At 41.6% G+C, this 19,761-nt stretch overlaps 1 protein-coding gene across 2 annotated transcripts in view; it reads left to right on the top strand.

The window, feature by feature from the left end:
- SH3RF3 (SH3 domain containing ring finger 3) overlaps positions 1-19,761 on the top strand; it is a 778,505-nt gene that overhangs the window by 714,468 nt on the left and 44,276 nt on the right. For both annotated transcript variants that reach the window (XM_069757545.1, XM_069757544.1), the window contains 2 exons: positions 9,893-10,140; positions 17,344-17,681. In XM_069757545.1, coding sequence (XP_069613646.1) covers positions 9,893-10,140; positions 17,344-17,681 — 586 coding nt within the window. The remainder of the gene's footprint in view (positions 1-9,892; positions 10,141-17,343; positions 17,682-19,761) is intronic.

The raw sequence follows: 19,761 nt of genomic DNA, 5'->3' as shown, positions 1-19,761 counted from the left end.
AAGACGTACATGTACGTCATATGTCGTGAAGGGGTTAAAGTGAGAATAATAGCCAAACTACTCAATATGTACAAAAATACATTTGACATTTAAAAAAAAAAAAATCTGAGACCAGACAGAGGCCACCCTTATTTTCAGTAACAGCCAATCAACTTTTTGGGCAGCATCAACCACATCCTCCCAGACACTGCCCTACATCAGCCCTACACCATGATGAGCTTACTCTGCATGCTTGAAGTTTGAAATACAGTATATATTTAAAGGTGTTGTCCTAGGAACAAAAGTCTGCAGCCACTCTGCAGATTACTGAATTGTGACAGAGTGCGATGCAAATGCTGTCATGATTTCTCAGTATTCCCAATGCGTGCAGTTGGTCACATAACTGTATGTATGTGATTTGCATACTTGCGGTTACGTACTGATTAGTCTCATCTGACTTCTTTTAATTCCCTTCTATTGAGAGCAGACGAACGACTACAGTAAGCACTTGACTGCAAATATGCACATTTCATACTTGTGGTTACATGACATCCACTGGAACTGACAAGCAAAGCTGAGTGTACATTACACACCGTTAGTATTTGGCAATCTGCACGGCTAGTAGAGATAAAAACTATTTTCTGTAATGATGCGATGATTATATTGTCCATCTGTACAAATCACTGAGAAAGTTCTGTGGCTTGACAGATATTGCCCCGATTCATGAAGGCCCGGCTTTTTTCACACTGGTCTTTATGAGGGGACGCGCTGAAGTCAAATTCTCCTGATTCATTAAGAGGTGCACATCTCTTAAAGGGATTTACCCACAAACAAAATTAATTTTAACCCCTTAACGACCGCCGATACGCCTTTTAACGACGGCAGTTAAGGGTACTTAAACCACAGCGCCGTTAATTAACGGCGCTGTGGAAAAAGTGAATAGCGCCCCCCAGAGTCAGATTTTCTCTGGGGTCTCGGTTGCCGAGGGTAGCCGAGACCCCAGAGAACATGATTCGGGGTTTTTTTACCGACCCACGGGTTGCAATCGCCGGTAATTAACCATTTACCGGCGGTCACAAAAAAAAACGCGATTTCCCATTTAATTTCTCTGTCCTCTGATGTGATCGCACATCAGAGGACAGAGAAATGGGGTCCCCGATAGCCCCCTGATACTCACCTGTCTCCCCCGGTGCTCCTCGTGGCTCCCGATGGGCACCGCCATCTTTTTCGGCAAAAAAATGACGGCCGGCACCCGGAAGATCTTTGGGGTCTCGGCTGCCGGGGGTAGACGAGACCCCAAAGAACATGATCGGGGTCAGTTTTTACCGACCCCTGTTTTGAGATCGCCGGTAATTTACTGTTTACCGGCGGTCTAAAAAAAAAAAGCGATCTGTCATTCTTTGTCCTCTGATGTGATCGCACAACAGAGGACAGAGAAATAGGGGGATTTAGGGACCCTGTTATACTTACCGGCGTCCCTACATCCTCCTGCATCCCCTCCTGCCTGCCGGCTTCCTCATCGGGAAAGAAAATGGCGGGCGCATGCGCAGTGCGCCTGCCATGATCTGCCGGCTGGCAGCTAGAGGAGTTGGGGCTAAAATTAGGGTTAGGGTTGGGGCTAAATTTAGGGATAGGGTTAGGGTTGGGGCTAAATTTAGGGCTAGGGTTAGGCTTCTTTCACACTTGCGTCGGTACGGGGCCGACACAATGCGTCGGCCTGACGTACCAACGCACGTTGTAAAAATTGTGCACAACGTGGGCAGCGGATGCAGTTTTTCAACGCATCCGCTGCCCAGTCTATGTCCTGGGGAGGAGGGGGCAGAGTTACGGCCAAGCATGTGCGGTCGGAAATGGCAAACACGATGTACAAAAAAAGTTACATTGAACTTTTTTTGTAAAGATTGTCCGCCAAAACACAACGGATCCAGGGCACGTCGGACGCAACGTGTTGCCGTCCGTCGGCAATACAAGTCTATGGGCAAAAAAGGCATCCTGCGGGCACATTTGCAGGATCCCTTTTTTTTCCAAAACGATGGATTGTGATGGATGCCACACGACGCAAGTGTGAAAGTAGCCTTAGGGTTAGGGTTGGGGCTAAAGTTAGGGCTAGGGTTAGGGTTGGGGCTAAATTTAGGGTTAGGGTTGGGGCTAAATTTAGGGCTAGGGTTAGGGTTGGGGCTAAAGTTAGGGCTAGGGTTTGGGTTGGGGCTAAAGTTAGCATTAGGGCTAGAGTTAGGGTTGGGGCTAAAGATAAGGTTAGGGCTAGGGTTAGGGTTGGGGCTAAAGTTAGGGATAGGGTTGCTGCTAAAGTTAGGGTTAGAGTTGGGATTAGGGTTAAGGTTTAGATTATGGTTGGTATTGGGGTTAGGGTTGTCATTAGGGTTACGTTTGGGATTAGGGTTAGATTTGGGATTAGGGTTAAGGTTAGGGTTGGGATTAGGGTTAGGGATGTATTGGGATTAGGGTTAGGTTTGAGGTTAGGGTTGAGATTAGGATTAGGGGTGTGTTGGATTTAGGGTTTTGATTAGGGTTATGGTTAGGGTTGAGATTAGGGTTGTTTTGGGGTTAGGGTTGTGATTATTGTTAGGGTTGTGATTAGGATTATGAACCGGGTTGGGATTAGGGTTAGGGGTGTGTTGGGGTTAGGGTTGGAGTTAGAATTGGGTGGTTTCCACTGTTTAGGTACATCAGGGGGTCTCCAAACACGACAGACAATTTTGTGCTCAAAAAGTCAAATTGTGCTCCCTCCCTTCTGAGCTCTGCTGTGCGCCCGAACAGTGGTTTACCCCCACATATGGGGCATCTGCGTACTCAGGATAAATTGGACAACAACTTTTGCGGTCCAATTTCTCCTGTTACCCTTGTGAAAATAAAAACTTGGGTGCTAAAAAAATCTTTTTCGTGGAAAATAAAATATGTTTTATTTTCATGACTCTGCATTATAAACTTCTGTGATGCACTTGGGCATTCAAAGTTCTCACCACACATCTAGATAAGTTCCCTGGGGGGTCTAGTTTCCAAAATGGGGTCACTTGTGGGGGGTTTCTACTGTTTAGGTACATCAGGGGCTCTGCAAACGCAACATAACGCCTGCAGACCATTCTATCAAAGTCTGCATTCCAAAATGGCGCTCCTTCCCTTCCGAGCTCTGCCGTGCGCCCAAACAGTGCTTTACCCCCACATATGAGGCATCAGCGTACTCGGGATAAATTGGACAACAACTTTTGGGGCCCAATTTCTCTTGTTACTCTTGTGAAAATAAAAACTTGGGGGGTAAAAAATCTTTTTTGTGGAAAAAAAAATATTTTTTATTTTCATGACTCTGCATTATAAACTTCTGTGAAGCACTTGGGCATTCAAAGTTCTCAACACACATCTAGATAATTTCCATGGGGGGTCTAGTTTCCAAAATGGGGTCACTATTGTGGGGGTTTCTACTGTTTAGGCACATCAGGGGCTCTCCAAATGCGAAATTGCGTCCGATCTCAATTCCAGCCAATTCTACATTGAAAAAGTAAAACGGCACTCCTTCTCTTCCAAGCTCTGCGGTGCGCCCAAACAGTGTTTTACCCCTACATATGTGGTATAGACGTACTCAGGAGAAATTGCACAAAGACTTTTTTGGTCTAATTTCTCATGTTACCCTTGTGAAAATTAAAATTTGGGGGCAAAAAATCATTTTTGTAGAAAAAATGTGATTTTTTTATTTTCACGGCTCTACGTTATAAACTTCTGTGAAGCACCTAGGGTTTAAAGTGCTCACCACACATCTAGATAAGTTCCATGGGGGGTCTAGTTTTAAAAATGGTGTGACTTGTGGGGGGGTTTCCACTGTTTAGGCACATCAGGGGCTCTCCAAACGCGACATGGCGTCCGATCTTAATTCCAGCCAATTCTACATTGAAAAAGTAAAACGGCACTCCTTCTCTTCCAAGCTCTGCGGTGCGCCCAAACAGTGGTTTACCCCCATATATGGGGTATCAACGTACTCAGGAGAAATTGCACAACAACTTTTATGGTCTAATTTCTCCTGTTACCTTTGTGAAAATAAGAATTTGTGGGCGAAAAGATCATTTTTTTGCAAACAAATTTTTTATTTTCACAGGTCTATGTTATAAACTTCTGTGAAGCACTTGGGGGTTCAAAGTGCTCACCACACATCTATATAAGTTCCTTAAGGGGTCTAGTTTCCAAAATGGTGTCACTTGTGGGGGGTTTCCACTGTTTAGGCACATCAGGGGCTCTCTAAACTTGACATGTCATCCAATCTCAATTCCAGCCAATTCTGCATTGAAAAAGTCAAATGGCGTTCCTTCACTTCCAAGCTCTGCGGTGCGCCCAAACAGTGGTTTACCCCTACATATTGGGTATCGGCATATTAAGGAGAAATTGCACAACAAAATTTATGGTTAAATTTCTGTTTTTACACTTGTGAAAATAAAAAAAAATGGTTCTGAAGTAAAATGTTTGCAAAAAAAGTTAAATGTTCATTTTTTCCTTCCACATTGTTTCAGTTCCTGTGAAGCACTTAGAGGGTTAATAAACTTCTTGAATGTGGTTTTGAGAACCTTGAGTGGTGCAGTTTTTAGAATGGTGTCACACTTGGTTATTTTCTATCATATAAACCCCTCAAAATGACTTCAAATGTGATGTGGTCCCTAAAAAACAAATGTGTTGTAAAAATGAGCAATTGCTAGTCAACTTTTAACCCTTATAACTCCCTAATAAAAAAAAATTTGTTTCCAAAATTGTGCTGATGTAAAGTAGACATGAGGGAAATGTTATTTATTAACTATTTTTTGTGACATATCTCTCTGATTTAAGGGCATAAAAATACAAAGTTTGAAAATTGCAAAATTTTAAAAATTTTCGCCATATTTCTGGTTTTTTTCATAAATAATCGCAAGTAATAATGAAGAAATGTTACCACTAACATGAAGTACAATATGTCACGAAAAAACATTCTCTGAATCAGCGGGATCCGTTAAAGTGTTCCAGAGTTATAACCTCATAAAGGGACAGTGGTCAGAATTGTAAAAATTGGCTCGGCCACTAAGGGTTTAATCAACATTTTACTAAAAAGATCTTTGAATAATAATAAATTCCACAATTCAACGTGTTTGAAAAATGTTCCTGTGTTGAGATAATCTTATAAACGTGCCCCGGCTGTGTCCTGTGTAATGGCTGTGTCTGATTGTACAAGAACATGGTCTGATCATACCACAGCTCCTGAGCAGGGGAGGAGGCAAAAGTCTATACAGACATTACAGCAAGGGATCGCGGCTGATTATTTCTTTGAGGTAAAATATTGTTTAAAAACAAAGCATTGAAAAGTTTTACTCACAAAAAGAATCAGCTGTGGTCCCCTGCTGTCCTGTCTGTATACTCTTTTGCTTCCTCTCCTGGCCAGGAGCTGTGGTATGATCAGACCATGTTCCTGTACGGTCAGACACAGTCATTACACAGTACACAGCAGGGGCACATTTATAAGATTATCTCAGCACAGGGACATTTTTTTAACACATCCATTTGTGGAGCTTGTTACCATTCCAAGATCTATTAATTAAAATGTACTTTGTTTATGGGAAAAACACTTTACTTTGATTTGTCTGAAAAGTGCCGTACACCTCTGTATGTACCTTGCCACAATTCACACTCCATTTCGGGACTGAAGTAAGATTTATGGCATAAGGAACACTGATACTTATCATGACTTTGACGAGCAGGAGTTGCTAAGACCCCGTCGTTCCACAACTCCGCCTGCTTTATCAAAGTTAGGCAAAAATGGCGTAAAACTGTCAAAAGGGGCAACAGCCTTGCGTTGCACCAAACGTTCTTGACTTTTCAAAGTTTTTTATTCTAGAATTCTAGCATAAAAGTTTTGATTAATCAGTATGCCTTCGCAGGGTAGGTTATAACATTAGTTACTGCTTGGACCAACACCAGTCGCAAGGTGTGTTGTGGCTCCATTTAATCTTATTAGGAGTGCCAGAGATAGCCAGGTGTGGCACTCGGTTACCTCAGTTCCATAGTCCAATGTGTACATATGCACATTGTACAGTGCAGCCCAAGTTTCTAGTGACTTGTGTAGGTCTAAAGGTACCGTCACATTAAGCGACGCTGCAGCGATATAGGCAATGATGCCGATCGCTGCAGCATCGCTGATTCGTCGCTGTGTGGTCGCTGGAGAGCTGTCACACAGACAGCTCTCCAGCGACCAACGATGCCGAAGTCCCCTGGTAACCAGGGTAAACATCGGGTTACTAAGTACAGGGCCGCGCTTAGTAACCCGATGTTTACCCTGGTTACCATTGTAAATTTAAAAAAAACCAAACAGTACATACTTAAATTCCGGTGTCTGTCCCCCGGCCTCAGCTTCACTGCACTGTCTCAGCGCCAGCCTTAAAGCAGAGCGGTGACGTCACCACTGTGCTTTACGGCTGGCCGGCGCTCACAGTCAGTGCGGGAAGCTGACGGCGAGGGGACAGACACCGGAATGTGAGTATGTACTGTTTTTTTTTTTTTACATTTACAATGGTAACCAGGGTAAACATCGGGTTACTAAGCGCGGCGCTGCGCTTAGTAACCCGATATTTACCCTGGTTACCAGTGAAGACATCGATGAATCGGCGTCAGACACGTCGATTCAGCGATGTCTGCGGGAGATCCAGCGACGAAATAAAGTTCTGGCCTTTCTGCTCCGACCAACGATGTCACAGCGGAATCCAGATCGCTGCTGCGTGTCAAACACAACGATATCGCTATCCAGGACGCTGCAACTTCACGGATCGCTAGCGATATCGTTGTTAAGTCGCTCACTGTGAAGGTACCTTTAGAGGTCAGATTGTCAGCCATCTGCAAGTTATCACTAGTGTTGAGCATTCCGATACCGCAAGTATCGGGTATCGGCCGATACTTGCGGTATCGGAATTCCGATACCGAGATCCGATATTTTTGTGATATCGGGTATCGGTATCGGAAGTGTAAAATAAAGAATTAAAATAAAAAATATTGTTATATTCACCTCTCCGGCGGCCCCTGGACATCAGCGGGAGGATCCGGCGTCCGGCACGGCTTCTTTCTTCAAAATGCGCGCCTTCAGGACCTGTGGAATGACGTCCCGGCTTCTGATTGGTCGCGTGCCGCCCATGTGACCGCCACGCGACCAATCAGAAGCCGCGACGTCATTCCTCAGCTAAAGTCCTAGAATGAGCGCCTTCTAGGACCTGAGGAATGACGTCGCGGCTTCTGATTGGTCGCGTGGCGGTCACATGGGCGGCACGCGACCAATCAGAAGCCGGGACGTCATTCCACAGGTCCTGAAGGCGCGCATTTTGAAGAAAGAAGCCGTGCCGGACGCCGGATCCTCCCGCTGATGTCCAGGGGCCGCCGGAGAGGTGAATATAACAATATTTTTTATTTTAATTCTTTATTTTACACTTTAATATGGATCCCAGGGCCTGAAGGAGAGTTTCCTCTCCTTCAGACCCTGGGATCCATGAGGATACATTCCGATACTTGATGTCCCATTGACTTGTATTGGTATCGGATATCGGTATCGGCGATATCCGATATTTTTCGGGTATCGGCCGATACTATCCGATACCGATACTTTCAAGTATCGGACGGTATCGCTCAACACTAGTTATCACCTTTTCTGTGGATGAGTGATAACGTATTAGAACTGGAATGATCCTTTTTATTGTTGTTGTTTTTTTTGTTTTTTTTCTATAGAAGCTTTCAACTTCATATACTTTACTTACAACCATATCAAATTAGCCTTGAGTGCAGGTTTTGTTTAATTGGTTTAATACAGCATACACTTTCATGCTGTGCAGTTAGATTACCACTGTGAGCAGGCAGCAGCATTAGCATATAAACTGCAGCAAACATTAGGCATACCTGCTTCCTCTTCTACCTTGCGGAGCGCGCAATATGTCTGCTGTATGGCTATGGATGTGTAATTAGAATATAGGTCAGGTTCTTGTTCATTTAAAAATATTGTAGAGTAAAGACAAAAGTACATGGAAGATATGTTGTGTTTGTATCACCATAAAGAGAGGTTGATTTTTTTAGCAAGACTTTAAGCGTTACAAATTTCTTAGAGCAGGAAGTTACCGTATCTCACACCCATGTAGGTAAAACCCACACCCAGAATTGGACATGGAGCAAAACCTATAAGTATTCATATTGTTAGTGTAGTAAAAAAAATCCAAAAATTCCAAATCATGTCTCCCTTGTTGGATAATGCAAGTAAGATAATTCTAAAACACCATGGGGTTCATTTATTAACATTGGCCTAGCACACGCCTGTCTTACTAAAGAACTCACTGGAGTACAACATGCCAACTACATTAAACCACTTAAAGGATTTGGTGCATCTTACCAGTGGCGTGCACCTTTGTGTATCTCCCCGGAATTGTTACTCAAGTTCTTGACTGGAGTATCATTTCTAGTGTGCAAAACGCAAGAAGTTTTAATGAATTGGGTGGGTGGGCGTTGGCCACACCTTATCATACACAGGCTCCTTTTAAGCTTGGTGGAGGGTATCTGCGTATTCGTACTGACCTGGAAAATCATATTGCCAGGTCAGTTTTGCCATATAGTGAACATGGTAAATAAAAAAGAACCCAAAACAACTGCGATTTCAACCCACTTGGAATTTGTTTCCTATTTGCCAGTACAAGATGCAGTAGAAATAATGGTTTTATTCAAAAGCACAACTCATCCCGCCAAAAAAGAATCCCTCATATTGATATATTGATGGAAAAATAAAAAAATTATGGTTCTTGGAAGAAGGGTAGAAAAAAACAAAAATGGAAAATGGCCATGGCATGAAGGGGAAAAGGGGTTGAACCAGGAACAAAGTACATTTTAATCATTATATTTTGTAATAAAACATGTGTTTAAAAATTGTTGCTGTGCATAGGTAAGCTTATAAATGTACCATGTAATGGATATGTCCGATCATGCAGAGCTGCTTTCATTGATGGTCTGCACATGCCACATCTCCTAACCTGGGGAGGGCAAAAAAAAGTATACAGACATGACAGCAGGGGATCTCAGATGATTCTGTGAAGAAAAACAAGTTTTTTTAAACAGAGAAATGTTTTACCTCACAGAAAACATGCCATCCCCTGCTGTTCTGTTCTGTGTATACTCATTAGCGTCACTCCCTGCCCAGGAGCTGTGGTATTATCAGACAATGTTCCAGTACGGTCAGGCACAGCCATTATAGAACTTATTGAGCTGTTAATTAAAATGTACATTGTTCATGAAACAACCATTTTAATGTTTTTTTCCAAGACTCTAATATAGATGACTTAGAACAGGCCATAAACATAGGATCACTGGCAGTCTAACTCCTGGCACATCCACAGCTGATTAAAAGGGGTGCAGCGGCAAGCACTACATTCACTTGACTGTTTATCTGGCAGTGGCTTCATACATTTTTCAGTGGCTGTATCTAGTATTGCTAGTCGCTGCCATAAGCCTGATCCTACCAATTTAGTATTGAGGACTTATCATAAAGTAGGCCGTAAATATTAAAGTCCCATACAATTTCTCTTTCTTCACTCCTCAATGTTATCTTTATGTGCTCATCTATCTCACTAATTTATCTGACCACCTGTATGTCAAAAATGTGTAATAAAACAGAGCATATGCAACTTATCTGTGTATATTAGTAGAGTTATGTTAACACCAATAGTATGATTGCATAATGCCACAATAAAACAATTAACCATTTTACTGTTCACTAACATGTATTAGAACAATAAAAGCTACCAAAATAACCAAAAAAGTTAAAGTCTTTCTGTAAAAAAAAATCTGGAGTGAATGTAATGTTTTATTACGTGAAGCATAGGGCTACAGAATTTTATGTCATGTTGCTTGTTTTGTTTTATTGCTTTAGGATGCCTGCTGGACTTGCCCAGTCACGAAACTGCACCATGGGAGTTCCTCTAACAAGCAGAAGTTCTCCACTAGCTACACATGCGTCTCCTGGTGGGATGACAAATTGTACCAATGTTGTCAGACCTGTTCTCCCTATTACTGTACCTCAGATACATGCTCACCAATCTCCAACATCCTCGCCAAACAATTCATCCAAGATCTCCAACCAGCAAGCTATTAACCACACGCGCACCTGTGTGCCGATGGGTAAGTAATAGGAACAAAATGAAATGCTTGTAATGTTTGATTGCACAGTTTGTAAAATATATTGAATGTTATTGTAAAATGCAGAATGGGTGAGAAGAGCAGATCTTTTGTTCATGTAAATCTGATCAATTTGTTTTGTCTGTACCCTAAAGCTTAACAATAATTAAAAGGTAGCCCCTCAGCACTTTTTTTTTGTGAGTCTTGAAGATCACATTGGCGCATCTACATTTTAACTGTATGCACACAGATGTAGCGTTTCGTTATTACCGGAATCCTATAACAGGATCTTATGATGCGGTATGTCTTTGGCGTCTAATTGTAGACTGATCCTGAGTTCATTCAACTGAGAATAATGTTCTTTAATTGTCATATGCTATAATTTACTCTATGTAGGCGATAAATAGAAAGATCCAAACAGATTCCACATCTCTACTCCAGCTCTAAATGGACAAATCTGAAGAGGTTGCACCTAAGCATCAGTGATGAGTAAGGTGGAATCAGAATCCTACTTTGGAGATCTGAAATAATAAAATAGTCATGTAGCATAAGAGGACAAGAAATAGTTGGATCAAAAAACAAATTGTCATGGCAAACATGTCACCAATAGACAAGTCATAAGAATGCTCAGACACAATATAAGAAAGGTATTGTTAAGGCAACGTGTCATTATCACTATTGTCATCAAATCTTCATTTTTGGCCATTCTTCATTTGTTGCCATCCTCTTTGTAAAGTGCAATTAGTTGCTTTCCTTCCCCTTTTCTAAAGTAACTGTCAGGGCTGGGACAAGGTATTTTGATGCCCTATGCAAATAAGGCCAATTTCTCCAGCCCAGCAAAAGGAATGGGTTGTAGAGTAAGGAATCAGGTCCCCTAATGCACCCCTCTTCCCCAGGTGAGTCAATTAATGCGCTTTGACGACTAATTACACTAGGTTTCTTATCTTTTTCACCCAATAATGCCAAAGTAAAAGAGGAATGTCCTTTAGACGTGTGGCACAACAGGGCTTTCAATTTTGGGCTGGCAATTTCACAGTTAAATATAGGAATTACTCATTGTCCACTTGACTTTTGGATATGGGATGGACCCCACTCCTTCTTAAAACCAAAATAACTACTGTAAACCTCGGTACTAAAATAAATACACAAAACACATTATTTTGGTTGTCAAAATGGCCACAGCTTTTATTCAAATCACAGGATTAAATAATCACAGTAGGAGTCAGGTGGAGTGCTAGTACATTGGGATTCACAAGTACTGCGATATCCCCAGCTGTCTGACATACAGCACCAGGACAGACAGCCATAAAGGGGCGGCACGCACTGGCTTGCCATTCAAGCAGAGCCAGTAAACTTTCAGGGCACCAATGACCCTATTATCCTCACTCCTGTGCTTAACCACTGTGCCCGCCCCTGATTGATGTTACCGTTACAACGTCCTTGAGGCTGGCCACCAAAGCCGAGCCTGCTGACCACCATGAGGTTTTACATCCTCTATTAGTTAAAATGAGTCCACCTTAACTTGTCTGCAACTTACACCTGACTCCTAAACCGCAAAGCCGTGACGGGTTATAAATTCCAAGTCTCATTTGACACTTTTTTTTTAAAATAATTAAATCATTTTTGTAAACTTAAAAACTAGAAGTCCCTGCAAAAGCATTAATGGGACTAAACTTGGCAAACCCCCGACTCACAAAGAGTCATCCTACAGCGCTCAGGAGAGGAAAAACCCCTGTGGAGGAAACCTCCAGGGAACCATGGCTGAAGGATTGCCCTTCCCTTGGGCTTAGAAGGTTACCGCAAATAATAACTCTTTATAGCCGATATACAATTGAACCTGGTACAAGATATAAAATGACAAATTCAAAAATACAATAAAGTATTTATCATTATACAAGCAATAATTAAAAAGTTTAAGGACAGAGATTATAAACAGGGCAGGAGGGCGGGTAATGTTTCCTCCTGTCCATCCTGTGAGAGAAAGAGGGAGAGCCAGAGTGGCCTCCCCTATATAAGCCCCACCCTCCTCAGTAATACAACAGGCACAAACATCTAAACTTCCTCTTAAAGCAACAACTCTCTTGTTTAAAATCTACACCCCAATACAAACAAAAGCTGCAGGAGTTCTCGGTCCACCCATCCCCAATTCATGTCAACCTCCGTCTAGTCTCCAGTGGTTTCTGACTGTTTCCAGTCACTTTGCACAATACCAGGGATACATAGCAATATTCATACCTGACATCCTATATTTTATATGGCAAGCCCAAAGATAGTTATGGAAGCAAATATTGCTGAGCTATAACGAGGTCTGTTTGGTTTCATTTAAGGTGTCCAGCATTTGAAGAATACTCTAATACATACCAAACAGACCCCATTAGTGATCACTCTGATGTCATTTGCATACATCATGGGACAAATTTAGCTTGTGAAAAAAACTTTCATATTGAGGCTCAAGCACACTTATAATTCTTACCTAAGCCTGTAATGTGTGATTTTGTCTGCTGAATCACTATACCTGTAATTGCTATCTGATTTTGAGAGCTGATAACAAACATTGATCATTATAATGTTTTCAACATTTGATTCCCAGCTTTGCAGAGGCTCTTAATATTATTAAATCACCTGAACCACCATCATTACATGGTACACCCCCATAACCACTATCAGTACATGAGTACATCACAAGAATCATCGTCATTTAATGAGTACATAGCCAGAACTACCACCAATACTTCAGTACAGCAACAGAACCACCATAAGTTCATGAACACAACCCCATTAGTTCATGAATGCATCACTGGATCTACCATCAGTAAATGACTACATCACCAGAGCCATCATCAGTACATGATTACAGCACCCGAACCACCATAAATACATAAAGGGGGTGAAATAAGGATTAAACATGTCAACAGTTAAATATATATCTAAAGCTGCTATTGACATGAAATTCTCACTAGATGTCAGTAACAACCAATCAAATCCACATAAGCAAAGAAGTCAAGCCATAGATGTCCATAAAATAAGTTATGTGTAATAATGACAAATGACACAGAGAAAAAGTATTGAACACAAGAAGAAAGAGAGGTCTAAAAAGCCATGGAGAGTAAGGGTACCAGCTGAAATCTATTAATAATTAGAATGCAATCCAGCCAGTGAAAAATAATATCAGCTTGTTCATCTGATGAATACATGTGGAGATTCCCTAACAAACAGGCTTTTCTCACATGTATTCAGGCTGTCCAGCAACCTCAAATCATACAGCTGCATCGACAGAAACTAAATCTCCGAGCATGTGAAAATATTCAGAGGACACCCGAGCATGCTCGGGAAAACCCGAGCAACGAGTATACTCACTCGTCACTAGTTGTTACCAACATTTCTTGAGAAATTCATGCTAATAGCACCTTTAGAAATATATTTACTTATGAAATTGGTGACATGTTCAATACATACTTCACTTGCTGTAAGTACATCAATATCAGTACATGATAATGTTACCAAACCTACCATCAGTGCATGAGAACATCAACAGAACTACCATCAGTACATGAATACAGCACCAGAACAACCTTTGTTATATAAATATATCACCTGAATGCTCATCAGGACATAATTACAGCACCATCATAACTCTATGACTGCAATGTCAGTTCACCCCCATTTACATATATTGCATGGACTTACAAATCCCAGTATGTCCTTATCAATAGTAAAAATATGCTAGGGCTTATCAGCCTTCATTAGCCCGCTGACCATACAGGAACCACAGTATTGATTACACAAAGTTAGTATTACAAATAAACATTTACAACCAGAATTCAAAATAAGTTGGGATGAGTCTAAAACCTTCAGAAGTGCCTGATTTACTTATGTACCAAATTTCGTGCTGATTGCTGCAGTTGTTTGGCCGTGCATAACGATTAGACATCAGACAGCAGACAAAAGAATACATTTTTATAAATAAAACGATGTGACTTCGCATGGGTTTATTTGGTTTATCTGTTTGCTGTTTATGTGTGGTCAAATACTACAATTGCTATTGAAATGAAGCCAACATATAAGACCTACAAAGGTGAAACCTAGTGTAAAAACTTCCAAAGTGCTTGATTTACCAATGTGGCAAATTCGTTTAATTGTTTGTCTGTAAATTAGTGTTTGCTTCCGTGTTCTGTTTTTGAGAATATCTTTAAAACACTATTCTATTATGTTTTTTTGGCAAATAATCAATAACAATAGAACTTAAAGAGCTAAAATCTGGTGTAAATCTTTCCAAAGTTCTTGGTATACTTATTTGGCACATTTGGGCCGTATTGGTAGTCATTTGTCCATAGGTTAATGTTTGTGTTTATGTTGCAATTTTTTGGTGAATATCTTGTGAATGGCAAGTCTAAGAGTCCTGATTTACCAATAGGGGGCAGATTGGTCCAGGCTTAAATATTTGCTCTTGTTTTCAGTTTATTTGTTGAATATCTCAAACGGTAGGCCCGAGAGAACAGTAACCAGGTCTAAAACTTTAAAGAAGAGTAAGATTTATGTGCTGAATTTGGTGCAGATCAGTCTACTCGTGCTTAAAGCAAAGACATTGGAAACTAATATATATACCGTGTATATATATATATATATATATATATATATATATATATACACACATATATACAGCTCTGGCAAAAATTAAGAGACCACCACGTCAAAACCCTGTCATGGGCAGCCCAATCTCCAGACCTGAACACCCCATTGAAAACCTCTGGAATGTACTGAATAGGATGATGGATAGCAAATAGATGATTGGCTGCACTCAATTGTACTAAAGCAAGGGAGTGTGTGATACATGAAATGTGAATTCACATTTCATGTATCACACATTCCCTTGCTTTAGCACAACTGAGTGCAGCCATTCATCTATTTGTTATGTTAGTTGTTTTTGGTTATGCACCAGTTCTGACTAGTTCGCTGTTCGGTCAGTTTACCATTACTTGCTAGGATGATGGATAGTCACAAGCCATAAAACAAAGAAGAACTGCTTACATTTTTGTGCCAGAAGCAGTGTGAAAGTATCGTTGTTTCTAAATGATTATGAACTTGTTATCTTTGCATTATTTGAGGTCTAAAAGCACTGTTGTTTTTTATATTTTGACCATTTTCCTTTAAAACAAAAAAAAATGCAAAATGTGTTGCTTGGAAATTTAGAGACGTTGTCAGAAGTTTATAGAATAAAAGAACAATTTACATTTCACTCAAAAATATACCTATAAAGAGAAAAATCAGACAAACTGACAATTTTGCAGTGGTCTCTTGATTTTTGCCAGAGCTGTATTATATACATATAATGTATACACTGAACAAAAATATGAACTCAACACTTTTGTTTTTGCTCCCATTTTTCATTACCTGAACTCAAAGATCTAAGATTTTTTTTATGTACACAAAAGATATTTTTCTCTCACGGCTTTGCTACCTGGCTTCTACTAGCCGCTCTATATAGATCACCACCCTGAAGTGCTAGAATGGATGGAGACCCAGACAGGCATTCCGCCCATTACCGAGATCTCAAAAATGTAACCGGTGTACAGCTAGGACGTACTATAACTCCATGACTCTTTTTGAAATTAGTTTGCGGGAATTCTTTCAAGCAGTTAAGCAGCTTGGGCTCCCAGCAGGGCTTCATCCTTCCAGTAAGGCTACTTTCACACTAGCGTCGGAATCTCCCCGTCGCAATGCGTCGGGGAGAGATTCCGACGCTAGCGTTTAACGCATTGCACAATGGAGGCAGCGGATGCATTTCTCCGGCGCATCCGCTGCCCCATTGTAAGGTGCGGGGAGGTGGGGGCGGAGTTCCGGCCGCGCATGCGCGGTCGGAAAAAGCGGTCCGTCTGGAGCAAAAAATGTTACATGTAGCGTTTTTTTGCTCCCGACGGTCCGCAGAAGCACGACGCATCCGTCGCACGACGGATGCGACGTGTGGCAATCCGTCGCAATGCGTCGTCAATACAAGTCTATAGGGAAAAAAACGCATCCTGCAAGCACTTTTACAGTATGTGTTTTTTCTGCAAAACGACGCATTGCGGCGGATTGCAGTTAACGCTAGTGTGAAAGTAGCCTAAGGCCTTGGTACCAGCTAGGCTGCCAGGGGTGTGAGGTTTTTCACTTGGAGCTGTTGAAGCTGGATCACCTGCTAAGGTCCTTTATCAGCTTCACATTTTGAAGAAGGCCTATAATCTTGAACCAGATAGGATACAGTCAATTGACATGCAATTGTATCCCTTATATTCTTCAGAGGGCTATGTGGTGGCCATTATACTATTTAGAGGGCTATGTGGGCGCCATTTTGCTATATTGAGGGCTATGTGGTGGCCTTATACTATATTTATGGCTATGTGGCTGGCATTATACTGTTTGCAGGACTATACAGGGCCCGTTATACTGTTTGCAAGTATGTATTGGGGCCATTATACCGCTTGTAGAACTATATGAGGAGGGCCATTATACTGTTTGCAGGGCTGTCGGGGGCCATTATACTGTTTGAAGGGCTATATAGGGAACATTATACTGTTTGGAGGGCTGTGTGGGGCTATTATATTGTTTGGAGGGCTATGTGTGGGCCATTATACTGTACTGTATGTAAGCAATTATACAGTATGAAGATTTTGTGAGGTCCATAATACTGTGTAGAGGGCTGTATGGGGATCAGTATCTGTTTGAAGGGCTAGTGGGGGCCATTATAATGTTTCCATGGTTATATAGTGGCCATCATACTGTGTGGAGGTGTGTGGGGTCCATTATAATATACGGAGGCCCATTATACCATTTGGAGGGCTGTATAGCGATCACAGTTGGAACATCATACAATGTTGGGCTGAGGGGGAGGGGTGTACAGTAGGGTCATCATACCGTGTGTGGAGGGTACTGTGGAATAATTCACTGTGGGGGGTATCATACTGTGTTTTGGGTGAACACTATAGTTGGCATTACTCTTTATGCTGGAAATGAAAGGGAATTCGTGGGGCTTGAATATGAGGAAAATTACTTTGCAAGAGCAGCAAGGTTGTGAAATATGTTTTTCTGTGACTGCCGAATATTAAGGGTTTTTTGCGGGAGGGACCATATATTACTTCTGCTATGGGGCCCCATGACTCTTATGTGCTCCCCTTTACATGTTTGCGAGTATATGTGTATATATTAATTGTATTTTTCCATCCCTTATAGCACATCCTTTGGCACAACCTCAAGAACGTCCCACAGCTACCGTATCCCCTATAAGGACTCACAATTCACCATGTCGGCTCCCTGCTAGCCCACACAGGTCACAGACAACGGTTTCTCCACAACACATACCCCAGCAGCAGTCCTCCATACAGACTACTATTGCAGTACACTGTACTCGGCCAGTTATCCCGTTTACTTCAGCAGCAGCAGCCATCACGCCGCCAAATGTTACTGCAACCAGCATTAGTGCTGAAGCTTGTAATGGCCCAGTCAACTGTATGCCAACTGCCAGCCCAACAAACTCCAGCTGCAAGACAGAAGAGAGGAAGACTGAGAAAGTAAGTGCCTTTTGGGTGTAGGAACAGTAACACAACCCCATTTTTTACAGACCTCTAACAGGGCTAGTATAGATATGTATTAGATCTTTTCTCTACTGTTACTCTAAGTGCCTCCAATTTCAACCAGAATAATGCACAGTTCTTTTTTTCACAGACTTGCGTAGAATTGGGAGAGATTAGTTCCATACATAAGTCTCTTTACAAAACTAAAATGCCATCATTGCCATACAGGCCCTGCCGGGTGCATGAGGTTTTAAGGGAATAAAATCATTCCATGTTTTGTACAATATTCCAACTTAGGCTACGTTCACATTTGCGGTGTGCGCCGCAGCGTCGCCGCCGCAACAAAACGCATGCGTCGTGCGGCCCTATCTTTAACATTGGCGCCGCATGGGGCCGCATGTACATGCGTTGTAATGCGTTTTGGTGCGTTGTACACTGCATGCGGCGTTAGGGCGCACCTGTCAGGGCGCGGCAAACGCAACATGTTGCATTTTTCGGGCGGTGCCGACCTTTTAAAAAACGCATGCGTCGTGTTTGCGTCGTCGATGCGCCTTTTTCCCCATTGACTTGTATTGACAACGCAGACGACGCAAGTACTTGTGTCGTGGTGCGTTGTACAACGCATGCGTTTTCCAATAAAAAATGCAAAACATTGTCTAGACTTTGTCTAGACACTAAAAAAAACTATATATATAAAAAAAAAGGGGTTTGGCATTGTCTTTCACAAGAATAACTCACTGCACAAAAAGCGCATGCGTCGAAAAACGCTGCATTTTTTGGTCAAAACGCAACTGCGTTTCCGAAAAACGCAGCGTTGTGCATGCGTTGAACGCATGCGGCGCAAAACGCAGCGTTGTGCATGCGTTTTGCTGCGTTTTTGTTTGCGTTGTGCGTTGCGGGGACAACGCTGCGGCGCACAACGCAAATGTGAGCAAATTATTGGAATGAAATTGCTTATAGGCGAATGTTGTGTAGTTAGAGCTGTGAGTCTATATGCTGTAATGAAAAAAAAGAAAGCCTGTCTATAGCAAGTGTTTTCAGCCTTGGGTGATTTAATAGTTTAATATCAGTTCATCCTCCTTGGATAACTAATTCTTTATTTTTATTAAATTTTTTTCCATGCCACACTCTTACCATTGATTTGTTCTTGACTTGTGCATAAGTGTTTCTGTGCAGATGGAACATATCCTGACGTAGATGGTTTATCTATAGAGCACAAATGGAGAGTTAAGTGCAGGGTGAGAATAAACATAGGATCTAAAGGAATAGAAAATCCTTCTCATACAAATAAGATGTTGTCGTGTTGAAGACATGGTGATTTATATAAATCTCTAGATGCAGGTAGTTTTACATTTTTATATCCTGTTTCAAGGAAATTTGTAAAATCTGTTAGTTATGAGCAATATAGATTGTGCTGTGGCATAATGTTTTGTGACACTAATGTGAAACGCAGAGCACAGGGAACCCAGTATATCGGGTCGGATCTTTCTGGTCTTGGGTGGTGGCAGCCATGCTTGGTGACAAGAGCACATGCTATGGATGTGCAGGGATGTGATTAACTGCTGAAGCTGGGCACTCTACGGTATATGAAATACTTTATGGTGTATACATTTCTGAATCATCCTTCTCACACTAGCAGTATTTGGTCAGTATTTTACATCAGTATTTGTAAGCCAAAACCAGGAGTGGGTGATAAATACAGAAGTGGTGCATATGTTTCTGTTATACTTTTCCTCTATTTGTTCCACTCCTGTCATGACATCAGGACCCGTAGAAGTGCGGCAGCGTGAAACGGCCGTCGTCCTTTCTGTCCACGTTCTCCCTGTTGTCACCTGCACATGTTCTAAATAAAGGATTGGTGTTTTTCAGGAACGGTGAGTGCACTTCTGTTTTTTCTTCATTTTGGACTTATACAGTCATGGCCAAAAGTATTAACACCCCTGCAATTCTGTCAGATAATACTCCTGAAAATGATAGCAAACACAAATTCTTTGTTATTATTATCTTCATTTAATTTGTCTTAAATGAAAAAAAACACACAAAGAATTGTCCTAAAGCCAAATTGGATATAATTCCA

Source organism: Ranitomeya imitator, chromosome 3, assembly GCF_032444005.1.
Source record: "Ranitomeya imitator isolate aRanImi1 chromosome 3, aRanImi1.pri, whole genome shotgun sequence".
Lineage (NCBI taxonomy): Eukaryota > Metazoa > Chordata > Amphibia > Anura > Dendrobatidae > Ranitomeya > Ranitomeya imitator.
Note: the sequence above shows the minus strand (reverse complement) of the source record. Positions and strands in the feature narration are given on the sequence as shown.